General features: G+C 33.9%; 1 protein-coding gene across 1 annotated transcript; it reads right to left on the bottom strand.

The window, feature by feature from the left end:
• Nucleotides 1-480: 480 nt before the first annotated feature.
• LOC134236614 (cullin-2-like) lies at nt 481-23,075 on the bottom strand. Its single transcript, XM_062718789.1, has 19 exons — nt 22,988-23,075; nt 20,449-20,570; nt 19,943-20,045; nt 19,463-19,560; nt 19,090-19,195; nt 18,369-18,659; nt 17,550-17,712; nt 16,995-17,119; nt 16,429-16,536; nt 16,231-16,293; nt 15,871-15,999; nt 15,411-15,497; nt 15,023-15,172; nt 14,616-14,693; nt 3,189-3,255; nt 2,519-2,712; nt 2,104-2,205; nt 1,653-1,769; nt 481-902 (listed from the first exon to the last, which is right to left on the bottom strand). Exons 2-19 carry the CDS (start codon nt 20,565-20,567, stop codon nt 771-773), a joined length of 2,232 nt encoding a protein of 743 aa, XP_062574773.1. The 5' UTR covers nt 20,568-20,570; nt 22,988-23,075; the 3' UTR covers nt 481-770.
• Between the last annotated feature and the right edge of the window lie 178 nt (nt 23,076-23,253).

Genomic DNA, 23,253 nt, shown 5'->3' with positions numbered 1-23,253 from the left:
AACTGTGTGGAGGAGGGAGGCTGCGAAATTCCTCACATCATCACCCAGATGCCTTTTGATCATAATCCTTGGGCGTTTAGTAAGTGTACCTCTTTGAGGCTGATTTAGACAGTATAAGATTACATTGGACTGCCATGGGCACCATTTTCTTACCATGAAGTTGTTTGTTTAAATGTTCCTAAATTATTTCAGAACAAAGTAATAACAATCCTTTAATCTGGTTGTGACATGAAACCCTGGCCTCAGACGAAGATCCAGATCACTTCCGGTTTGGTTAAATTTTGTCCAAAGCTTTCAAAATGTGATTAGATGACGATGAAATTGACACAAATCCTACAGAAAAATGTGTTTAAATGATTTTCACAATGATTGTTAATTTTTTAAAAGTAATATCAAGGACTAATAAACACTTAAAAAAAAGGTTAAAGTTTTGTAAGGTCTTGCGTTTGCCTTTTCAGCAAACAAGGTCTGACTGTCAAATATAAGTAATCATTTTATTTGTAATGAGCAAACAAAAAGGTTTGATGATGCTGCTTGCAAAAGATGACAATGGCTTCTGAAAAACACCTAATTCTGGCAGTAAATATAAAAAGTCCCACAAAAAAGGACAAATTGCCAATGTTAAAAGATTAATGTAATGTAATTTGCAGCACTTAATAACACATCTTGTACAGAAGCATACACTAGTACATCAATATTGTAGTCCGTCTTTTCTCCCAGAGTTGATGCTTGTATAACACTGTCCTGAATACAAGTTACTATATAAAGTGCTATGCTATATAGCTGTATTCATCAGAAGAATTAGCTGTCCTTTCTAAATAAGATTTGTCAATCAGCGATTCAATGCACTTTTTGATCATTGGTATACTTGGAGCGAATCTTGCTCGTGACTGGCTTATCACCTGCAAAGAAAATATTACAACTTTATAAAATGCTAACGGAGTGTTTTGTGCAATGTGTTCATTTCATTAAAAAAAAATATTTATTGTCCTTTCAAATTTGACATGAAGGAAACCTGGGAACCTTCATTCCACATACACATGCATTCAAAGAATGTTATGGGTATGTTTTTTTTATTTTATGGGGACTTGTATTTGGCAAATTTGGATGAATTTTTTATCAATATTCATGGAATGCAATCAAATGAAGCTTCTCTGTACATAACAATGCATGTTCATCCAATTACTGTTAGTATCATTTCAAAATTGCACCTGTCCAAATACTGTAATATCACATAATTATTTTCATTGCGTCAAATTTTTGAGGTTTGAGAAAAAAATATTGGTTTGTAGAGATTTGATTTTGTGGTTGGAAAATGTTCATTAGTAATGCACATGAAATTCTACATCTGTGGTGGTCATATAATCATGGGCTCTCCATATCTCCGAAATAACGAAAATTAAACTTCCATGAAAATTAGTGATTTCACAGTAACCCATATTGGCCAATGTTGATTGGAATAAAATGTAGTCAAACCTTGGTATCTCAAACTCAATACGACTGAAAAAAACTTAAATATTCAAAACATGGAAGGTAAAAAAATTGAAGAATAAGTGGTTGCGGACTTCCAATTCATTTTGACATATCCATGGACTTTGAGATTTCAGTGTTTGAGAATATCAAAGTTCAGCTGTTTTTAAATGTACACATACCTCTTGTATAAGCATAGCATGCTTGAGAATTTTACGAGCTTTCATTATACGGACAATGGCGGCTTGAAGGTACATTTTTCTATCTTCCTCTACTGCATTGTGGGTCTGTTCTACTTCCTGCAGGGCCAAATATAACATTCAAATTTATATTTAAAGAAAACCTTAATCATACACTAGGAGTACATTTTTTAAAATTTTGCTTGACTTTGGCAAAGAGTTGATCCTTTCCGTAATTTCTTTCCAACTTTATCAATTTATGAATTATGAAATAATGATTATTCAACAGAATAGAATAGAGAACACTTTCACATACCGAAACAACAAATGCCTCTTAAATATAATCCTTTGACAGGTATTCTTAAAAATCATATTAAAAATTTTGATTAAAAATGGTCAAAGTTATGTTGAGATGTTAATAAAAAATTTATCTCAATTTATCTTTCTCACTAACCTGCGAGGAATCTTTTTGAATTGCTGCTGTGATTTTGAATTTCGTCCTTTTGTTCGTATATCCCATATTGAGTGAAACACAACTACATGTGCTGACATCTCCCTATCAAGTACAAACAACTTAACTTATAAAAGACACTCTGATGTACGTTAATTAATAACTGGAAATAAACATCTAATGGCAATTTAATCTGAATTTACTCTTATTAAGTTTATTATTTCTGGATATATAGATACATTGAGATATAAATAAGTTTCAATTTGTTGAGGGAGAGATATTTTCATCCTGTCAGATCTACACTAAATATCCATAATATGGCTGCAACTTCACAAGGAATTTACATATTGGTTGAGATTTTACTCAAAGTGTTTAAATATTTGCACTTTTTTAGAGAGATGGATTCATCAAGACATACCTCTGTTGAGATGATTTTTGTGTCTAATAATGTCTGGAGCTGTTTGACGAGTTCCTTCTCCGGTAAGTCGGTATTTTTCTGAATTTCATGAAATGTCAGTGTATCACTACTATTGAATAACAACAGAATGGCCATGTGGAAGTTGCCCATTGTCACAAAGTAAGGCCTCTTTAAGTGATTAAACTTTAGCTCAGCTGAAAAGAGAGAATGTATTGATTGATAGTATATTGTTCAACTTTCCTCTCGAGAATTGTTCACTCATATGGAGACACCACCACTTGCTGGTGAAGAGCTGCAAATTTTGTTTTATATTTGGCACTCAGAGCCATTGAGCAGGGAGGGATCTTTTTCATGCAAGCACATAATGTAACAGGGGACCTCGGTTTATGCGGTCTCGTTAAGTCAAATACATGTAAAGTCATAGATCATAAAACTGTTTAACAAAAAAGTAACATATTGTGTATGCATTATAATAAATGCTTTTTGTTAGAAACTTAAAAATATATCAAGGCAGAATAACTGAATTTCTTCTTTTCAGGAAAAAAATTTATAAATTGAGTTATTTCCCTTTTCAGTGGTGTAGTGAGAGACCTGATGGGACAATGCCTGAGAAACTACAAATTAAAGAGCGAAAGAGAATGAGACAGATGATAAAACATTCAATACATACCTGTGCAGAAATTATGAAGCCATGTCAATTTTCTCCCACTATATTTGACATTATAGAAAGCCTCAAACTGTAAAAGAAAAACAAAATCAGTTCCTGTAGCTATTATAAAACCTCTCACCCAAATTTTACGCTATCTTAACATTTCAAACTACACCTATCACCCCAATTTAATGTTATCAACACTTCAAAATTCGAAGATCAGAAACAAGAAACTCAATCATGAACATGAGAATTCCTTGCGAGATGTGCTTCTAGATAAGAGCAAAGAGCACGTCCTGTTTAATCATTGGTTGATGGATTCAATCCCATAACCTCAGATCGCACGCATGGCATCATGTGTCCAATTAAGGAGAACAAACAGTCAGGCCCAATTATCCAATCTCTATTCTGCCCCTGAATGTTATTTTCCGTTACCATGGGAGAATTGATGCATGATATGAAAAAAAATACATAAATGGGCAAAATCTGAAGCAAACCTCTTTTCATCATAAGAAATGCATTAACTATAGTGATGTAACCGAAGTTACCGTTAAAATAATGAATGCCAAGGTAAACACTTTGGTTTTCTGGTTTAATTCTAGTTTTGTTTCCTTTTACAAAATGATTCTAGGACATTGATGTTAACTTGTTTGCTTACTTATAAATACTTATGTTTTTTTCTCTTGATATAATTAAGTTATCATCTGGTTTCAAATTTCATCACCTTTCTTTAAAACATAGGTAATCAGAGATTACAGAGCTCACCTCAACGAACGTTGTCTTTAAATAAGGCAAAGTCACACAATTAACCAACAAAAAGTGTACATTTCAAAAATAAAAATATCTAAGCAATTTTGATCTGATACTAAATTACTTTGAAATAGACCAACATAAAAAATTTAAAGTAGTTCTTCTTCATGAATATGTAATTCAGCATCTGAAGCAAATTTGAAAGTTTTCATCTCTTGATGCAACATTTGTGCAAGTTTGGTTTATACAATGTTATATAAGCCTTAAAGTTTTTTGGTAATAGACCTGCAACCATAACTTTAACCTGGTCTATTATCTGAAAATATGTCGAATTCAGCATCCGAAGCAAGTCCATTAGTGTGCATCCTAAGATGTATTATCCATGCAAGTTTGCACTTTATAAGGCTCATAGTTAATAGGAAATGAAACTTACCTCAAAAACTTACATTTTCACTCATCCACAAAAAGTAGGTCAGATTCAGCATCCGAAGCAAGCCTGGTAGTATGCATCCTAAGATGTATCATCCATGCAAGATTGGTCATTAAAGAACTCATAGTTACCTGGAAATGAAACCTGCACCAAAAACTTTTACTTGTTCACTCAACCGGAAAATGTAGGTCAGATTCAGCATCCGAAGCAAGCCCGGTAGTGTGCATCCTTAGATATATCATCCATGCAAGTTTGGTCAACATAGGGCTTAAAGTTACTTGCAAATGAAACCTGCTCCAAACACTTTAACCTGTTCACTCAACTGGAAAATGTAGGTCAGATTCAGCATCCGAAGCAAGCCCGGTAGTATTAATCCTTAGATGTATCATACATGCAAGTTTGGTCAAGATAGGGCTCATAGTTACTTGGAAATGAAACCTGCACTAAAACTTTAACCTGTTCACTCATCCAGAAAATGTAGGTCAGATTCAGCATCTGAAGCAAGCCTGGTAGTATCCATCCTTAGATGTATCATCCATGCAAGTTTGGTCAACATAGGGCTTATAGTTACTTGGAAATGAAACCTGTAGCAAAACCTTTAACCTGTTCACTCAACCGGAAAATGAAGGTCAGATTCAGCATCTGAAGCAAGCCCCGTAGTATCCATCCTTAGATGTATCATCCATGCAAGTTTGGTCAACATAGGACTTACAGATACTTGGAAATGAAACATGCACCAAAAAACTTTAACCTGTTCACTCAACCGGAAAATGTGGGTCAGATTCAGCATCCAAAGCAAGCCCAGTAGTATGCATCCTTATATGTATCATCCATGCAAGTTTGGTCAACATAGGGCTTATAGTTACTTGGAAATGAAACCTACACCAAAAACTGCACCAAAAATGTTAACCTGCTCCAAAAACATTAACCTGGTCATTCCTTTGCTAAAATTGCAGCATCTGAAACTTTGACTAGTACAATGAAACACACTAGAACCATCTTTTATGCATGTTAAATCAATATAGGACATAGAAGTACTTAAAAAGAAAACTTCTCCAAAAACCTTAACATTAACCCGGTACGCCGAAGCCCAGGATATTACATAAGCTCCCCCAACTTCGTTGAGGTGAGCTAAAAATCAACATCTACACAAAAAGTATTATGTTAATATGACAAGTTTCTTGGGACAAAAATTCTCTATTTCTTCCTTAGGAAAACGAGAATTACATGCATCTTTCTTTTACTTGTCAATGATACACATGTATATAAAAGTCTTATTTTCTTGCACTCTTGTACTCTTTGATACTCAATAAACTCTGTTATTCAAAATGTTTTCATAAGAACTGGTACATGTAGTTTATTACATGTATCATCATATATATATGGGAAATATATATCCAGTGTAAACTTTGTTCTTATACATCTTTTTTTTTTACAATATAGCAACTGATCAGAAGCAAGAGGCTCATCCTACATAAGAGAGTCCCTTGAGAGACTTGTTTCATCAGAGATTGGAAGGGGAGCCATATTGGTTTTAATCACTGGTTTATGTTGTTCTACAGAAACCTCAGTTGCACGCCAATGACATCATGCCACACCTACTTGGGCCTTAAATTGTCAGGCTCTGCCCACAAATCTGTGCTCTGCAGTTCACTCTTAATATCATGCATACATCATGTATACCATTAAAAAATAAATTTTCATTTACTCTCCCTCATTCTCTCTGGTTTTCAAAGATCTTGTTTCAATCATGAGGGAACTCAATGATTTTTTCAGATGAAAAAATACCAAGTGATAGAAGTTCCCTTCATAAGACGAAAAGGTTTTCAGGATATAAACCTTGCTTCTCTATTACCCGTCTTTCGCACTGAGCAATTTAATGTAAATTATTATTAATAATATTTAAAGCTGCACTCTCTCAAACAGAGCAAGGAACAAGTCTCTACTTCATCATTTCAAAAAATCATTAAATTATTTTTATAAATCATATACATGTATGTTGGTTTGATTGTTTCTTTGCAATTGTATGTCCCTTGTTTGCAATTGTATGTCCCTTGTTTCAAATGTAGACCACTATTTAGCCAGCAGGACAATTGAACATTGAGAGACCCTAAGCAAGTCAATGCCTGCCCTGACATGAGACCTCGGTTTTTAAGGTCTCAGGAGAAGAGAAACATTGGTTTAAGGTTGGGTTTTTTTTCAGAAAACCCCTGCCTAATGCAATAACATCATGTTGCTCTTACATGTACACATAAAGGGACTTTTAACTAGTCAGGCAATGTTGGTTGTTATCATTGGTTTGATGTTGTTAACAAAAAACCTCAGACTATGCGTAACAATGTCATCATGCTGCCCCTACATGTACAGGGGTTTTAATTAGTCAGGCAATATTGGTTGTCATCATTGGTTTTATGTAGTTTACAAACACCTCAGACAAACCCGATAATCATCATGCTGCTCCAACATGTACAGGGGCTTTAACTAGTCAGGCAATACATGTATTGGTTGTTATCATTGGTTTGATGTTGTTTACAAAAAACCTCAGAGCAACAAAAAAATGTCAACATGCTGCCCCTATGGGTTTTTAACTAGTCAGGCAATATTGTTTCTTATCATTGGTTTTGTATGGTTTACAAAAATCTTAGATACAAGCCAATGTCATCATACTGCCCCTACATGTGTTATAAATTATTAGTCAGGCAATGTTGGTCACTATTTCATCTCACATAATGTCGTTTACACAAAACCCCAGAACCTAGGCAAAAATGACATCATTCTGCCCTTTTATGGGCTTTATTTAGTCAGGCTATGTTGGTTCTAATCATTGGTTTTGTATAGTAACGTATACAGGAAAATTTTCATCCCCCTTTTATTTTTGCCCCTTTCCCCTAACCTCAGTTGGGCATATTTAAAACAGAAAAAATTTAAAGAATACAGTATAATTTCTTAAACAAAAGTGTGACTGGGTGAATTTAAGAGGGGGCAAAATTGTGAAAGGGCGAAAATAACACGGGCAGAATATAGGGCGAAATAATATAGGCCGAAAATAACCCTGTATACATTTCATCAAGTTCCTCCTTTATGCTTTAACTAGTCAGTAAATTTTGGTTCTATTCATTTGGTTTAATGTAATCGTTGTTTACAAAAACCTCAAATGGGTACGACATACCATCATTCTGCCCCTACATGGGCTATAACTACTCAGGCAATGTTGGTTCTAATCATTGGTTTCGTTTACGAATAACCTCAGTCTATTGCAATGTCATCAAACTGCAATGTCATTATACTTTCCTGTCAAATGTTATATATAACTGGTCAAGCAATGGTGGTCCTGATCATTGGTTTTGATGTTGGTTACAAAAAATCTCAGTCTGATGCAATGTCATACATGTAGGTAGATGTAAATAATAAGACATTATGTGTATTAAAATACCGAGTTTACAGTACACAGAGACTAATCTGTAAGCTGCACCAAGTGTGATGATCAGAAACACCAGACTCTATCATATTTTATACATGAGAGTCTGTGGAGAGACTTATTTCAAAGACAAGGAGGGGAGCCATATTGGTTTTAATCATCGATTATTGCTGTGCACAAAAACCTCAGTAAAAGTGCACTCCAATGACATCATGCAACACCCATTCAAGGCTTAAAATGTCAGGCTCCACCCACATATCTGTGCTCTGCAATTCACTCTCACATGTAACAAGCTTACATCATGTATACCATTAAAAAATAAATTTTTACTTTCACTCACTCATTCTCTCTGGTTTTCAAAGATCTTGTTCCAATCATGAGGGAACTTGCTCAATAATTTCTTCAGATGAAAAGTACCATGTAATAGGAGTCCCCTTCATAAGACGAAAAGGTTTTCAGGGAATAAACCTTGCTTCTCTATCACCCTTCTAACACACTGAACAATTTAATGTAAATTAATATTAATGATAATTACAGCTGCATTCTCTCATACTGAGCCAGAAACAAGTCTCTACTTCATCACATCATAATTTTAATAAACCATATACATGTATATACAGCTTTGTTTAAATGGTTGCTTGTTGTTTAAAATTTAGACAACTGTTTAGCTAGCAGGACAATTGAGCTGTGAGAGATCTTAAGCAAGTCAATCCCTGCCCTGACACCTTGGTTTTTAAGGTCTCAGAGGAAGAGTTACATTGGTTTTTTCTGTGGTTTTCTTTTTTTACAGAAAACTTCAGACTTATGCAATATCATCATGCTGCCCCTACATGTACAGGGGCTTTAACAAGTCAGGCAATATTGGTTGTTATCATTGGTTTGATGTTGTTTATAAAACCCTCACACTAACGCCATAATGTACATGTACAGGGGATTTAACTTAAGTTAGGCAATATTATACATATATCACATGGCTTCGAGGGTGACATACCAGAATATTTGCCCTGAGGTGACAGGAAAGCCCTGGAGTGTTATGTCACCCGATGCCGAAGGCAGAGGGTGACATAACACTCCAGGGCTTTCCTGTTACCGAGGGGCAAATATTCTGGTATAGTCGCCAGAGAAGTTATGTGGTATATGTTATATGACATTTTCAAAATTAAAAGAAAATTTAAAATCATTCAAAATTGTTAAAATTTACACAAATAATCCAGAAATGCCTTCTTGACGTTAAGAAATATGCTGTGTTGTTTACTTTTGCTTAGCAACCGACGTCATAACATCTCGAACCCGAGCTAAAATGCGTAACGTAACAACACGTGAACGTGATCGAAAGGATGACATAACTGTTTCCGGCGTGACATAACTGTTTCCATTGTGACTCAGCATTTTTCAGGGTTTATAGTGAAACTTATTACATTTGTGATATAGTGAGAAAACTTATTCAAAAATGTTAATATATTGGTTGTTATCACTGGTTTGATGTTGTTTATAAAACCCTCAGACCAACGCCATAATGTACATGTACAGGGGATTTAACTTAAGTCAGGCAATATTATACATATATCACATGGCTTCGAGGGTGACATACCAGAATATTTGCCCTGAGGTGACAGGAAAGCCCTGGAGTGTTATGTCACCCGATGCCGAAGGCAGAGGGTGACATAACACTCCAGGGCTTTCCTATCACCGACTGGCAAATATTATGGTATAGTTGCCCAAGAAGTCATGTGGTATATGTTATATGACATTTTCAAAATTAAAAGAAAATTCAAAATCATTTAAAATCATTCAAAATCGTAAAATTTACACAAATAATCCAGAAATGCCTTCTTGACGTTAAGAAATATGCTGTGTTGTTTACTTTTGCTTAGCAACCGACGTCATAACATCTCGAACCCGAGCTAAAATGCGTAACGTAACAACACGTGAACGTGATCGAAAGGATGACATAACTGTTTCCGTCGGGGGTGACATAACTGTTTCCGGCGTGACATAACTGTTTCCAGTGTGACTCAGCATTTTTCAGGGTTTATAGCGAAACTTATTACATTTGTGATATAATGAGAAAACTTATTCAAAAATGTTAATATATTGGTTGTTATCACTGGTTTGATGTTGTTTACAAAAAACCTCAAACCATGCGGAATAATGTCATCATGCTGCCCCTACATGTACAGGGGTTTTAACTAGTCAGGCAATGTTGGTTGTTATCATAGGTTTTGTGTAGTATATAAAAATCTCAGAAATATGCCATAATGTCATGCTGCCCCTATATGAACAGGGGCTTTAACTAGTCAGGCAATATTGGTTGTTTTTATTATTGGTTTGATGTAAGTTACAAATAATTTTTTAAAATTTCACTTGTATCAAGCAATTTCATTGGCTGAATCATTCAGAGGAACATATAATATTTTGTATAAAATAACTTGCCTACGTCACAATGAGTTAAGTCAAAAACGTATTACTCCGCTTGACGTTACTTTTAAAATAATTCTCAATTTGAAGCCTTTTTCCAGAGGAAATATTGTCTCCCTGTCTACTCTGAAATTAAATTATAAGGAATGAAGATAATTTCAACTTATGTTATCCAATATAACAAAACTTGGGACAGTTTACGCTTTTTTATAAACCGCTTCGCGGTTTATAAAGCGTAAACTGCCCCAAGTTATGTTATATCGGATAACATAAGTTGAAATTAGCTTCATTCCTTAAAAAAACCTCAAACAACGGCAATTAATCATCATGCTGCCCCCACATCATGTACAGGGGCTTTAACTAGTCTGACAGGCAATATTGATTCTTATCATTGGTTTTGTGTGGTTTACAAAAACTGCTGAGACAAGGCATGTTATCATACTGCCACTACATGTATTGACTGTTATAAATTATTAGTCAGGCAATGTTAGTCACTAGTTCATCTCATTTAATTAAGAAATAAGATATCATTTTTAGAGTTTCATTTGGATATGACATGAAGTCGGTCATGTGATCAAACTCTATAATGCCCAAAGAGGGTGTTATAGTGGATTTGATCATGTACCGACTTCATGTCATACCCCAATGAAACTCTAAAAAATGACATCTTATTTCTCATATTTATAATTTATGTTTTCATTCATGTTACAAAAAAATATAGGCATTATTTAGACTTTGATTTTGAAATGCAGCGTAACGATACTATGATGTCATATGACGTCACAGTTGGAACTTTCCAAATTAGCATTATTTTACAAGAAAGATTTAAATGTAAATATTGTTATTTACACAGCACCTCAGAAACTAGGCAATAATGACATCATTCTGCCCCTACATAGGGCTTTACCTAGTCAGGCTATGTTGGTTCTAATCATTGGTTTTGAGTAGTACTGTATACAGGGAAATTTTCACCCCAATTTTATTTTCACCCTAGCCTCAGTTGGGCGAAATTAAAACGTAGGGAATTCAAAGAATGCAGTATAATTTCTTAAACAAAAGTGTGTCTAACTGGGCAAATTTAAGAGGGTACAAAATTGTTTGCAAGTGTGAAAGGGCGAAAATAATATGGGCTGAAAATAGGGCGAAATAATATAGGCTGAAAATAACCCTGTACATACATTTCATCAAGTTCCTCCTATATGTTTTAACTAGTCAGTAAATGTTGGTTCCATTCATTTGGTTTAATGTTGTTTACAAAAACCTCAGCAAAAAAATACATGCCATCATGCTGCCCCTACATGGGCTATAACTAGTCAGGCAATGTTGGTCCTAATCATTGGTTTCTTGTAAAGTCACAGTCTAATGCAATGTCATCAAACTGCCTTGTGATACTGCCCCTACAATTGTTATATACCATATATTTAACTAGTCAGACAATGTTGGTCCTGATCATTTGTTTTGGGTTGTTTACAAAAAATCTCAGCCTGATGCAATGTCATACATGTAGGTATATGTAAATAATTAGACATTACTTGTATTAAGATACTGAGTTTACAGTACACATGAGACTAATCTTGAAGCCGCACCAAGTGTGATGATCAGAAACACCAGACTCTATCATATTTACATGAGAGTCTGTGGGGAGACTTATTTCAAGATAAGGAAGGGAGCCATATTGTTTCTAATCATCGGTTATTGTCGTTGACAAAAACCTCAGTTGCACTCCAATGACATCATGTCACGCCCACTCAGGGCAGAAATAATCAGGCTCCGCCCCCAAATCTTAGGCTCCGCCTTTATCCTTACATGCTTCTTGCTTCCACCTTTCAAAACCATTAAAAAATAAATGGACGTCCTTACACACACTCTTTCTCTCATTTCAAGATTCTTGTTTTCAATCATTAGAGGGGTCATATGAATTTTTTAATCTTAAAAAATTGTCATTATTGAACCCTCTTCATAAGACGAACAGAGGTCTTCAATATTGAGTACCCTAGTTCACTTGTATCCATCTATCACACCGGGGAACATTAAAATATTACATTTATAAAATTCCTTCCTACTCTCACAGGCAGAGCCAGAAATATGTCTCTATTTCATCATTTCAATTTGAATTTTAATAAAGTTTTATCATTGATGAAAAACAGTTTCAGTGTGTATCTCACTAGAATATATTCATATAAGCTTAAAAAATGTGTCAAAAGTCTTAGAATTATATATTAAATGGTGTTACAGTATGTATGCACATGCATTCTCTTTTGATATCATACAAAAGGGACTGTTAACAAATAAAGTGAAATAAAGCTCTAAATGATCATTGCCTGTCCTAGAAAACGTGGTATTATTTATAAACTTTAAGTCATTCTGCTAGAAGTTGATTAAAATAAAAGTTGAAGGGGGAAAAAAGAATTAAAAATCAGAACCATAGGACTCAATCATGAGCTGAGAATCCTATGAGAGACTCGCTATATATTCATTGTCAGAGATTGGTCGTGTTTTCATCACAGGTCTGTAAAACGTTTAACCTCATTGAATCCATGGCTTAAGTTCGGGCATCAAAACTGTGACCCAGTGTAGCTCCTGCCACTGACCATAGGACACATTCAGATCTCTGCTTTACAATGACTATATACCAAGCAAGTTTCATTTTCATCATTTGATATAGATCTGTGTAGTGTTATATTGTATTACAACACAAAATTAATACTCTGCTCGGGGATGAATGCTGGTTTATCTACTAATGGACATTTGCTGATCTTTGACTGGTTTGCATATTATCATATATCATAATAATCTTACAACTAGAAGTAAAAGCAGTGCACTTTAAATCAGTGACATTTCAAAGTACTTTACCAAGATGTATATGATTGTCTAATATATGTGTATTACAATCTTTAGTGTATGTATGTTTTTGAAAAGAAAAAAAATCAACAAAATTGTACTTTGATTTTTCATCTCTGTATGATTCATAAGATATTTTGTTGAAGTCATTTAATCCATATATCAGTACACATAAGTGAAAAAAATACATGTAGAAATCAAAGTACTTTACAGTATTATTTAGAAGAAGAAAATTATTCCATCAGAGTAAAGGGACTCTATCACATGAGTGAGAATCCCTTTATGAAACATGCTTCAGTGACCAACAGAGAAGATTGGTTTGTTCTCAATCATCGATTTCCAAAGAAACCTCAGACTGCGCTCAACCTTTGTCATCAAATAAGTTCAAACTTCCCCGCAGATCACTGCCCAGTCTCCACACCATAATGAAATCAAAATTTTTATGTTCCATGACCCCCCTCAACCCCCCCCCCTCCCCTGGCCTTTTCCTACTTTTTTCCTATTGTTACAAGTAATCTGAAATCAGACAAGTGATTAACTGAATCATCAGAAGACATCAACGTTCCCTTCATTTCGACCGGAGAGATATATCATGTATCAGACTACCATCTTTAATAATAACTTTATTTACCCCCCCCCTCCCCACCACCATTATCTCTATACTAACCCCTCTGACAAGGAATCCAGTATCATAATTTTGATCATAACAAATCATTAGCTGACAGACTACAGTCAGCTTCATTACAACAGAAAAGATGCAATCAGATCCTGGATTACCTTTTACCAAATTCCTTTCCTAGGAATAAAGATTTATGCAGATCAACTTAACCCAAATTCTCCTTTTCCAAACCCATTCCCTTTTTCTAATTTCTTTAGTAATCTTTAATCAAACAAATATTGATCATTAGACTAATGAATCATTAGCAGACTTAAAGTCAACTTCATAACGACAGAACTAATATCATATTTCAGATTACTGTTTAAAGAAAGAAAAAAGGGAAGGATAAAAGACAAAAATTTATGTTTAACTTGTGGAACAGGGCTTGAAGCATGTTTCTATTTCATCACATTTTTGTACATACTAGGCTTGTAAATGCTCATTGACAAGGTTGGTTTAAAAAAACAATTGCTGTGAATAACTACATTGAGCCAAAAGTTTTATACTGATAAGTTAAATTCAGTATTGGTAACTAGACAAGATACTATGTTATGTAAAGGTACATACAGAGTTCATGTTATGATGAGACAAACCCAAGAGAATTATGATTATGCCATAATCTCACTCTCATATCCATTTAAGAAGTAACTCTAATATTTACGTTATGCAAAGGAACGGAAAAACTAAAAAAAAAAAAAACACCATTGCACATAAATAATGCATAAAAAATTGATATACTGCTGGGACTAAAACATTTCACAATTTTGGTAATGACTGCGAGGAAATCATATTTTCTGTCTCAGTACTTAAACAGAATGCATTCAACATGTTCAAATAAGCACAATGTCTTGCTTAACCCTGTTTACTATGTGTATTATAGCTGGTAAAAATACATTTCACTGTTAAAGCCCTGGAAAAAAAACTTTGACTTACCATCTGCACACTTTTTTCAAGTTCTTGTGGAATTGAAAACGTTGGTAGATTACTTTGACCAATAGGCCATGCCCCTGCCTGAAAGCAAATCACTGGGTTAAAGGAGAAAAAAATGTACTCACAGTAATATTATACTTTAAGCCAAAAGAGAAATTATAGGCAAGAAAGGGACATAAACACTTAACTAAAACTGCCTTATAAAAACAGATTTTCCATTGAAAATATACAACTATCTACAAGCAAAATGTGTATTGAATGGGGAATGAGGATAATTGTCATAAAAAACATATTTTCCTAAATTATGGTCTTAAAGAACCTGTAACTCATCACAAAGTTTCCGACAAAATTCACAAGATCCAAATACACAGGTACATAAAGTACCTTTATTCATTTAACAGCAAACTTACCTGTAAAACCATTATAGAGAAATTAACTCCTAGTTCTACATTCTCTTTGGATTGAATAAAATCTGAAAATTCTTTATTTAATGTTGTGCTGATAGAAACATCTGTGAACATCCGATGTAGTTTGTTTGTAAATTCATATCCACAAGCTTGCTAGAAAAAGAGTACAAAAAAGTTTTACAATTAATTATACCTTTGTGGTCTCTCACAGAATATGAATTACTAATTAAAAGTACCTAAGTGCTACTTGCATCTTTGATTTACTATATTATTTTTCCAATAATATCTTTTGGTAAATGATTTCTTTTTCTTATTAATCATGTTCTTTTTATTCACCTGGCTACATTGTACAACCTACTTAAAGAACAGAGATGAGATAGGACCCACAAACCTTCAGTTTATTTATCATGGCTTCCTCTGCATCCATTGAAGCTGACTGTCCATATATTAATCTTTTGGCCAACATTCGAGAATAAAACTATAAAACAAAGTTCAAACACATACAAATTTTGGAAAAAGAAGAGTAAAATATCTTAGAGTAGAAAAGATAAGAAATATCATTTGCTATCTTATCATTATCATTTGTAAGTATTCATACAAATGTCCTCAAAGATCGCTATCAATGAGCACTTTTCAAATATCACTTTCTAGGGTAGGTTAGTGGGAGATAACTCTGTTTATTGATCAATAAAATATAAATCATGTTCTTTCACTGCCTATAACTTCCATTAAAAACTTATTTAATCTGTTTTTTTTTTTATCAACATATGCATAAACATTATTAGAGGGAAAAAGGCATTTTACTGATGTTTTCTTATAAGAATTGAGCTATCTCTTACAAATGCACCTACCCTTTGGAACACATCTTTATCATCTAGATACTTGAAGACAGTGATACAGTTTGTTAATTTGTCGTCCATTTCAGACTCCGAAATTCCTTTCGAACTTTTCTTTAATAAATTATCACAGTATTTTGAAAGCTGAAAGCAAAATAAGACATGTACAAGTAATTCTAGTTTAAACAAAAATATTTCTTAATTCTTAAAGAAAACTGTAACATTTATTCCTAAACCTTTAATGTATAAGCTCTTCTCGGAAAATATATATCATTTAGTTTATTGATCTGTTGCATATAAAACATATCTAATTATTATGCATTTTTAAGTTTTGAAAAATGAAAAAAAATGAAGTTTCCAATTTTGGCTTATTACCATTTCTGGGGATTTACAAACATGTTTAGCACTTTGTTTAAAGTTGATTGCTGCGGCACAAGCCTGCAAGACAAGGAAAACAAATAACTGTAACTCAATATTCTTCAAGAAATCATTCAAGTTCATTTCTTATCATCAATAAAAACAGCAGAACTTTAAACAGCTTTGAAAATAGGATCATCTATTGATGGGAAATACCTTATCCAGTGCCCCAACAAACAGCTGATCAGAGTGAAACACACCCTGGATCATCTCTGTGTATTTCTGGTGGACCTCCAACATAGACTCCACAAACTGTCCCGGCACCTGCGGGAAATTTACACATTAAATATAGGTAAATAAATTAAATACCAGAGTATGGTATTAATTAAATTGTTATTTCTGATACAGAATCAGTTCTGCAAAGCATCAAATGAAATCTCATTAAAAGCGAGTAAAAATAAAACTTTTTTATTTATCTGCAGACTTTGGAATCAATTTTATCAGATCACAAATTAAGAAAAAAATATCAGAATATCAGATTTTTATAGTTAATCAAACGGGAAATATCCGAACACAAACATTACTAAAATGCAAGGGACAATCTCCAAACACAAATATTATTTGGATTACTAAAACGAAAGGGACAATCTCCAAACACAAATATCATTTGGATTACTAAAATGAAAGGGACAATCTCCAAACACAAATATCATTTGGATTAATTACTAACACACAAGGGACAATCTTTAAATATTAGATATTATTTTTTGATTAATGCTTACGTTTTCTCCTTTAAGATTTCTGACAGCCTCCATTCCGGTTTGTTTGATATGTCCCTCTACTTCCTGTACCAGTACGCCAAGTCCACCGTGGATTGGCTTCAGTAGTTTGTACATGTTGGAAAGGTCTGAAGCAAATACAACACCATGTTATGTCAAAATGATCACATCAATGAAATGGAAAAATGATTACATCATCAATGAAATGGTAATCATTATCAAAATTGATCAATGCCATAAGTTCCAAAAGGTGATTACAATTTTGTTAACAACCAGTCAGAAGTTTATACATGTTGGAAAGGTCTATATCAAATACAACACTTTGTTATCAATCAAATATGGTATGTCAAAATGATTACATCGATGAAATGGAAATCATTTTCAAAATTGATCTCTGCTATAGATTCAAAAAAGTCTGATTACAATTATGTAAACAACCAGTCAATAATTTACATGTAATTATATTTGCACTCTATTTATGGATCTAATTCAACATATCCTTTTTTTAATACCAGTAGTTCATTAAGATTTAGAAGTAAGCCATTATTCCTGTCCCACCTTTCCTCCTTTCCTGTTTGACCATGTCTTTACATTCTCCGTGGAGAAACTGGAGATGATCAGCCACCATTCTTTGTTGACATTCGTGTGTTATTTTGTTGTAAGAACTGGGATGTAGAAACTTCCGACTTCTGAAGTCTTCATTGTCCAGTCGAGTAATTACCTTAATTACAAATTATGGAAAAATATCAAATCACATTCTTATGTCACTTGTGGTAATATGTATACAATATTCAATTTTCTTCATTAAAAATACATATTCTATCCATTTTTAAAAGAAAGAAAACAAACTACTATTTTTGTGTCTTTTATGCTAAATGTTTCTCAAACCAAAAAGAGCAGAGTAAAAAAATTATCAATTATTCTGAATTGATATAGTATTGGAGTATAAATTTTCCATAAATTGACAATGTGAATTAATTTTTAAACCTACTTTTTTATGTACTCTGAGCAGGTGTACTAATCTTAAAGCCTCTTTTTTTCTCTGAAAGATGTACTTATTCATACCTACCTTTTCCATGTACTCTCAGCAGGGTAATTCATCCTTAAGCCTACCTTTTCCATGTACCCTAGGCAGGTGTAAACATCCTTAAGCCTACCTTTTCTATGTACTCTAGGCAGGTGTATACATCCTTAAGCCTACCTTTTCTATGTACTCTGAACAGGTGTATTCATCCTTAAGCCTACCTTTTCCATGTACCCTAGGCAGGTGTAAACACCCTTAAGCCTACCTTTTCTATGTACTCTAGGCAGGTGTATACATCCTTAAGCCTACCTTTTCAATGTACTCTAGGCAGTTGTATACATCCTTAAGCCTACCTTTTCCATGTATTCTGAGCAGGTGTATTCGTCCTTAAGCTTGGCTGCCTCCTGCCTGTAATGAGCCCCAGTCTCCTGTTTGTACGGATTCTCCAGTAGCTCCTCATACAGCAGCAGGGGGTGCTTCCTCTTGTATTCCTGGACGTTGACAAAAGAGTTGATGACGCCATGCACCACTGTCTGATTGACCATCTCTCCCATTCTGTCACGATTGACCTCATTTAGAATCAGCTTGATGAGGGTTTCTTTGTGTGGCTCTATCATAAGCCTTTTCCATGTGTCTAAAGCCAGCTGTAATTTACAAATAAAAAATTTCTTTGTAATCGTGACGGAAAACCTGATGAAGTCAAATGTACTGGTAAGTTGCCAAGGTAATAAATGGGCATTATGAATTTCAAACTTAATTCACTTTAGGTCTATCAATTTCCCTCTTTACCTCCCATGTTGTATCACACAATTGTCATGCTTACCTCCCCTGATTTATTACACACCTATCACTTGACCCTGCTTATCTCCCCTGACATATTACACACCTATCACTTAACCCTGCTTACCTCCCCTGTTATATTACAACCTATCACTTGACCCTGCTTACCTCCCCTGATTTACTACACACCTATCACTTGACCCTGCTTACCTCCCCTGATTTACTACATACCTATCACTTGACCCTGCTCACCTCCCCTAACATATTACACACCTATCATCTGAACCTGCTTACCTCCCCTATTTCCAGTAATTGGTCTGCCGTGTCTGTACTGATTCCACCATAACTCAGATCAGCGTCTGTGTATTTCTGTTTCTTTATGTAAGTTGTATTTAAGTATCTAAAATACAAATTTCCATATCAAGAACATTATGAATTTTAGTAATCTCTATACTGCCTCAAGACAAAAATACATCCAAAAATGTTATTGAACATTTTCTTTTTCTTCTTTTTTTTTTGGCATATATAGATAACACAAATTTTAATTTTTAAAACCAGTTTGAAATGACAGTAGCAGACAGCTCATTGAAATACTTGCAAGAACAAAGCCAAAACTGGTATATATATCACTATCTACTAATAATGGTTTCAGTTATCACACACTTACCCATACAGCTGGTTTAGATACCCGGATCCCTGGCTGTATTCCTCCCAGTGCTTATGATAAGTCGCCAAACAGTTCTCCTCACCATTTTCTTGTACTTTCTGCAAAAATTCAAAGTGGCATTTACAGAAATAAAATATTCAACTTCAAAATTGAAAAAATATCAATGGTTATTTCATAGAACCTTATGCTGTGTATCACTAAAGACAAACTGAAAATCTTTGTAAATTTTTCATTCTTATTTACATGTACATGCAGATTATGTTATTAACAGACTTGTCAATATTTCTAAGGCATACCATATCAATGCATCATATCACCATGACCATAATGGTAACAAAAATTTTTAAATTATTATTATTGAAAATTTTATATACAGTCTAACATGAACTGAAAGTCCCCTCCTTCTGTTCCCCCAAGAAAAATTTCAATCAAATTCTAGGATAATTCTTCATTTTATCATTTTATCTTGTTTATCCGTACCTTATAGAGCTCTGAGACGTGGTTTTCTAGGAACTTTTTGGTCTCTGTGTAGAGTTTATCACTCAGTGGATCTGGACAGGCCACACAAAGAGCATACACATCTGTAGACAGCCGTTAAGGTCACTTCATCAGACTTAACTCCTTGCTTAGTAAATATTTGAGTCTTATTGGTATAATAATATATTTGTGTACCTTTAATCATTCGTTAAGCTGTTAAAATATAATTATAATTAGTCATTATTCTACGCATTTTTATAATGAATGCTTATATTTGTTGGTGACAGGAACTAATGTGTCAAAAATGTTGTAAAATACCTGATCATTTAACATTTTTGATAAAAACAGTTATCAATTGACTTATGAACTTAGTTTACTCTTGACTATACAGAACTGGTTAGCCATTGGTTAACCTCTGCATTTATTATATAAAATCAAAGTAGAATTATTAATAGCTACATAGACACAGCAAAATTTTTGTGAAAAAATTCTATAAAAGAAAAGGATATGAAAATCTGTCATTCCATGTGGCACGCCCAACCTTGGCACAAGTAACAACCCCCTTCACCGTTTCCAGAAGAGTGGCCCAGGTGGCATCAAAATCTACTTTCCTTGGTTTTAGAGACATTTCCTGATAATAAAATAAAATTAAACTGATGAATTTTAAACAAGATATGATCAAGTCACAATGTATAAAAAAATAAAATTACAAATTACATGTAGAACACTTCCTACAAAGCTACCTGCATGTAGATTCTATTCTAATTTGTTCATTTAGAACATGAATTTATTTTTTGAGATTTCAAGAGGACATGAAGTATGACACTTCACGCCGACATATTTCATATTGTGATCAGGGTTAATATATTCTTTTACACTTCCAAACATTTGAGTGATCTATGATAATCTTGCCACCCATTGAAAAAAGTAAGCTGTTTCTTGATTTTTTTTCAAACTATACTGTAGATCACTTAATTTTCGCAATACCTTATTTTAGCGAGATAGTGATTGACTCTTTATTTATTTAGCTAAACAAAATTTTCACAAATTGTTGTCATTGCTCTATATAATCTTAAGGAATTCTATTATACGTGAGAATGAATTTTTCGCAAGCCTAGCCCTACAGTGACACGTACCGGTAATTATGCGAAAATAAAGTTCTCGTGAATAAAAAGTGATTTGCAGTATTTCAAAGTTATACTAACTGTAACAGTATGTTTCTAGCATATTCTTTTACTACTTCCAAAACAAAACTGCATATATACAAGTAATTACAAAATGCATGAAGTGCATTGGACTGAATTACCTTACCAGATACTAGTAATCAGCTAATATGGCTGTATAAATTGGTCAAATTTATTATGGTCTTAATACCAGACCCAGTAGGGCTATAAACAACAGTTTTGGGAAATGTTTTGTTGTAAAAGTAGTAAAAGAATGTTCTAGGAACACATGGTTAATAAAATATTGAGATTGGCATCATAAATATTCAGACAAATAAATTAGGAAAAAGGCACATTTTTTGTGTACAATATATATATGTAAGACTCCAAAGTCCAATGGTGATGCCAAAGTCCGATGATTTCACCAGACTTGGATGGTCTGCGCCAAACCCCAATGGTTTGTTGTTGGTACGGATGCCAAAGTCTGATGGCTTGTTTTCTATGAGACGTGCTTCGCTAAAGTGCAATGTTCTGACATGCCAGAGTCTGATGGTGTGGAGAAACAATTAACGTTTATGACGTTACAATAATCCGACATCAATCCTTGACACTGTTGTCTTTTTCAAAAGCCATCACATACAATTTTATTGATTTTGTTTATTTCTTGCACCCTTCGGGGATAGGATAAGTCCTCGCACACCACTCAACTGATTAGGATTAGTCCTTGCTTTGCACCAACCCCAGAGATTTAGAGTTAGTCCTCGCAAACTAGTCCAGTGATTATAGGGTTAGTCTCGCACCCACCCAAGATATCTAAGTGATACATTGTAGTTGTTACACACTTTTCAAGCGATTAGGGCTAGTTTTGCACCTACTGTATATTCCCTATTTACCGCCCCTGGCACTTAGATAATTGCCAAAAAGGGGGCAGTTATTTTGGTATTCTCTTAATGATATTTAATGTCATATTTCACTTAAGAAAATCTTTAAAAAAATAAATTAAAGGAACCACTATAATAATGTCTACCTTAAGTTAAAATGAAGATAATCCACCCAAATTATGCAAAATTATTCATTTTCCATCGAAAAATTGGATAATAAACAAGTTTCAGTTTCACTTTCTTCAATTTTTTGATACAATTCTAGTTGATTTTAGTCACTGTACAGGGGGCCCTTATTTCCTGACAATGGGAAAAGACTTAAGGGGGCGCTTATAGGGGCAGGGGTGGCTAATAGGGATTATACGGTATCTGAGAAATAATTAAGGGTTAGTTTTCGCATTATGATATTTATAATTATTTGAGGCATTGGCATGGCACAGCATTGTAGTTATTCCTAATAGTACTATGACGTCGTAAACATTATTGTTTTCGGCACCATCAGACTTTGGCATGTCAAACCTTTCACGTATCAGGTGCAGACCATCATGCTTTGGTATGACCAATGGACTTTGGAGTCCTACATATAAACACTTCTTACAATGGGTGGAACCTTAGCTTTTTGGTCATCTACACTCTATCCCTTTTTTTTAAGACCAGAGAGCTACAGATCTGCAACTTTGATAAACTCTGACTTTAATTTGTCTTCCTCAGTCACTACAGGTAAGATCTTCCTGGGAAAATCAGCATAAAAGATGCAGCTATTTTTTAAGTCACATGAAAAAGTATAAAAACTTAAAGTTACAAAGAAAACCTTTGGGTTTTCCCCAAAGATGGCGGCCAAGGGATATAACTATTGAAAAGTGTGGACTCATCTATTGCTTCAGAATGGGTTTACCAATTCGCCTTCAATAGGATCTCTGTCGTTTAAATAGACTTTTGTTATGCCTGTGTTTCGAAGAATTGTATCGTACATTTTGAAATTTTCTTTTTCTTTCTAAATATACCTTCTTCCTTGTTACGAAAAAAGCGATTTAGTCACAGACTTCGTTTCTTCGAGGAGGTCGCCATATTGATCACCGTCCACTTAATTTCCTACGAAACGAAAATTTATTTTTAACTTGTAAAATAATTCAGAAAGTTGTTCATTCCTTTTCAAGACAAATAATCATCAAACAAAATTATTTTTGTAAATTTTGACAACATTATGCATAATTAAACATTGATCTATATTCATAACACAATGATTTCGTTTTGGTAAAATTTAGATTTG

The sequence above is a fragment of the Saccostrea cucullata genome, unplaced genomic scaffold (assembly GCF_032062105.1).
Source record: "Saccostrea cucullata isolate Sc308-1 unplaced genomic scaffold, CSIRO_AGI_Scuc_v1 ctg1450, whole genome shotgun sequence".
Classification (NCBI taxonomy): Eukaryota; Metazoa; Mollusca; class Bivalvia; order Ostreida; family Ostreidae; genus Saccostrea; species Saccostrea cuccullata.
Note: the sequence above shows the minus strand (reverse complement) of the source record. Positions and strands in the feature narration are given on the sequence as shown.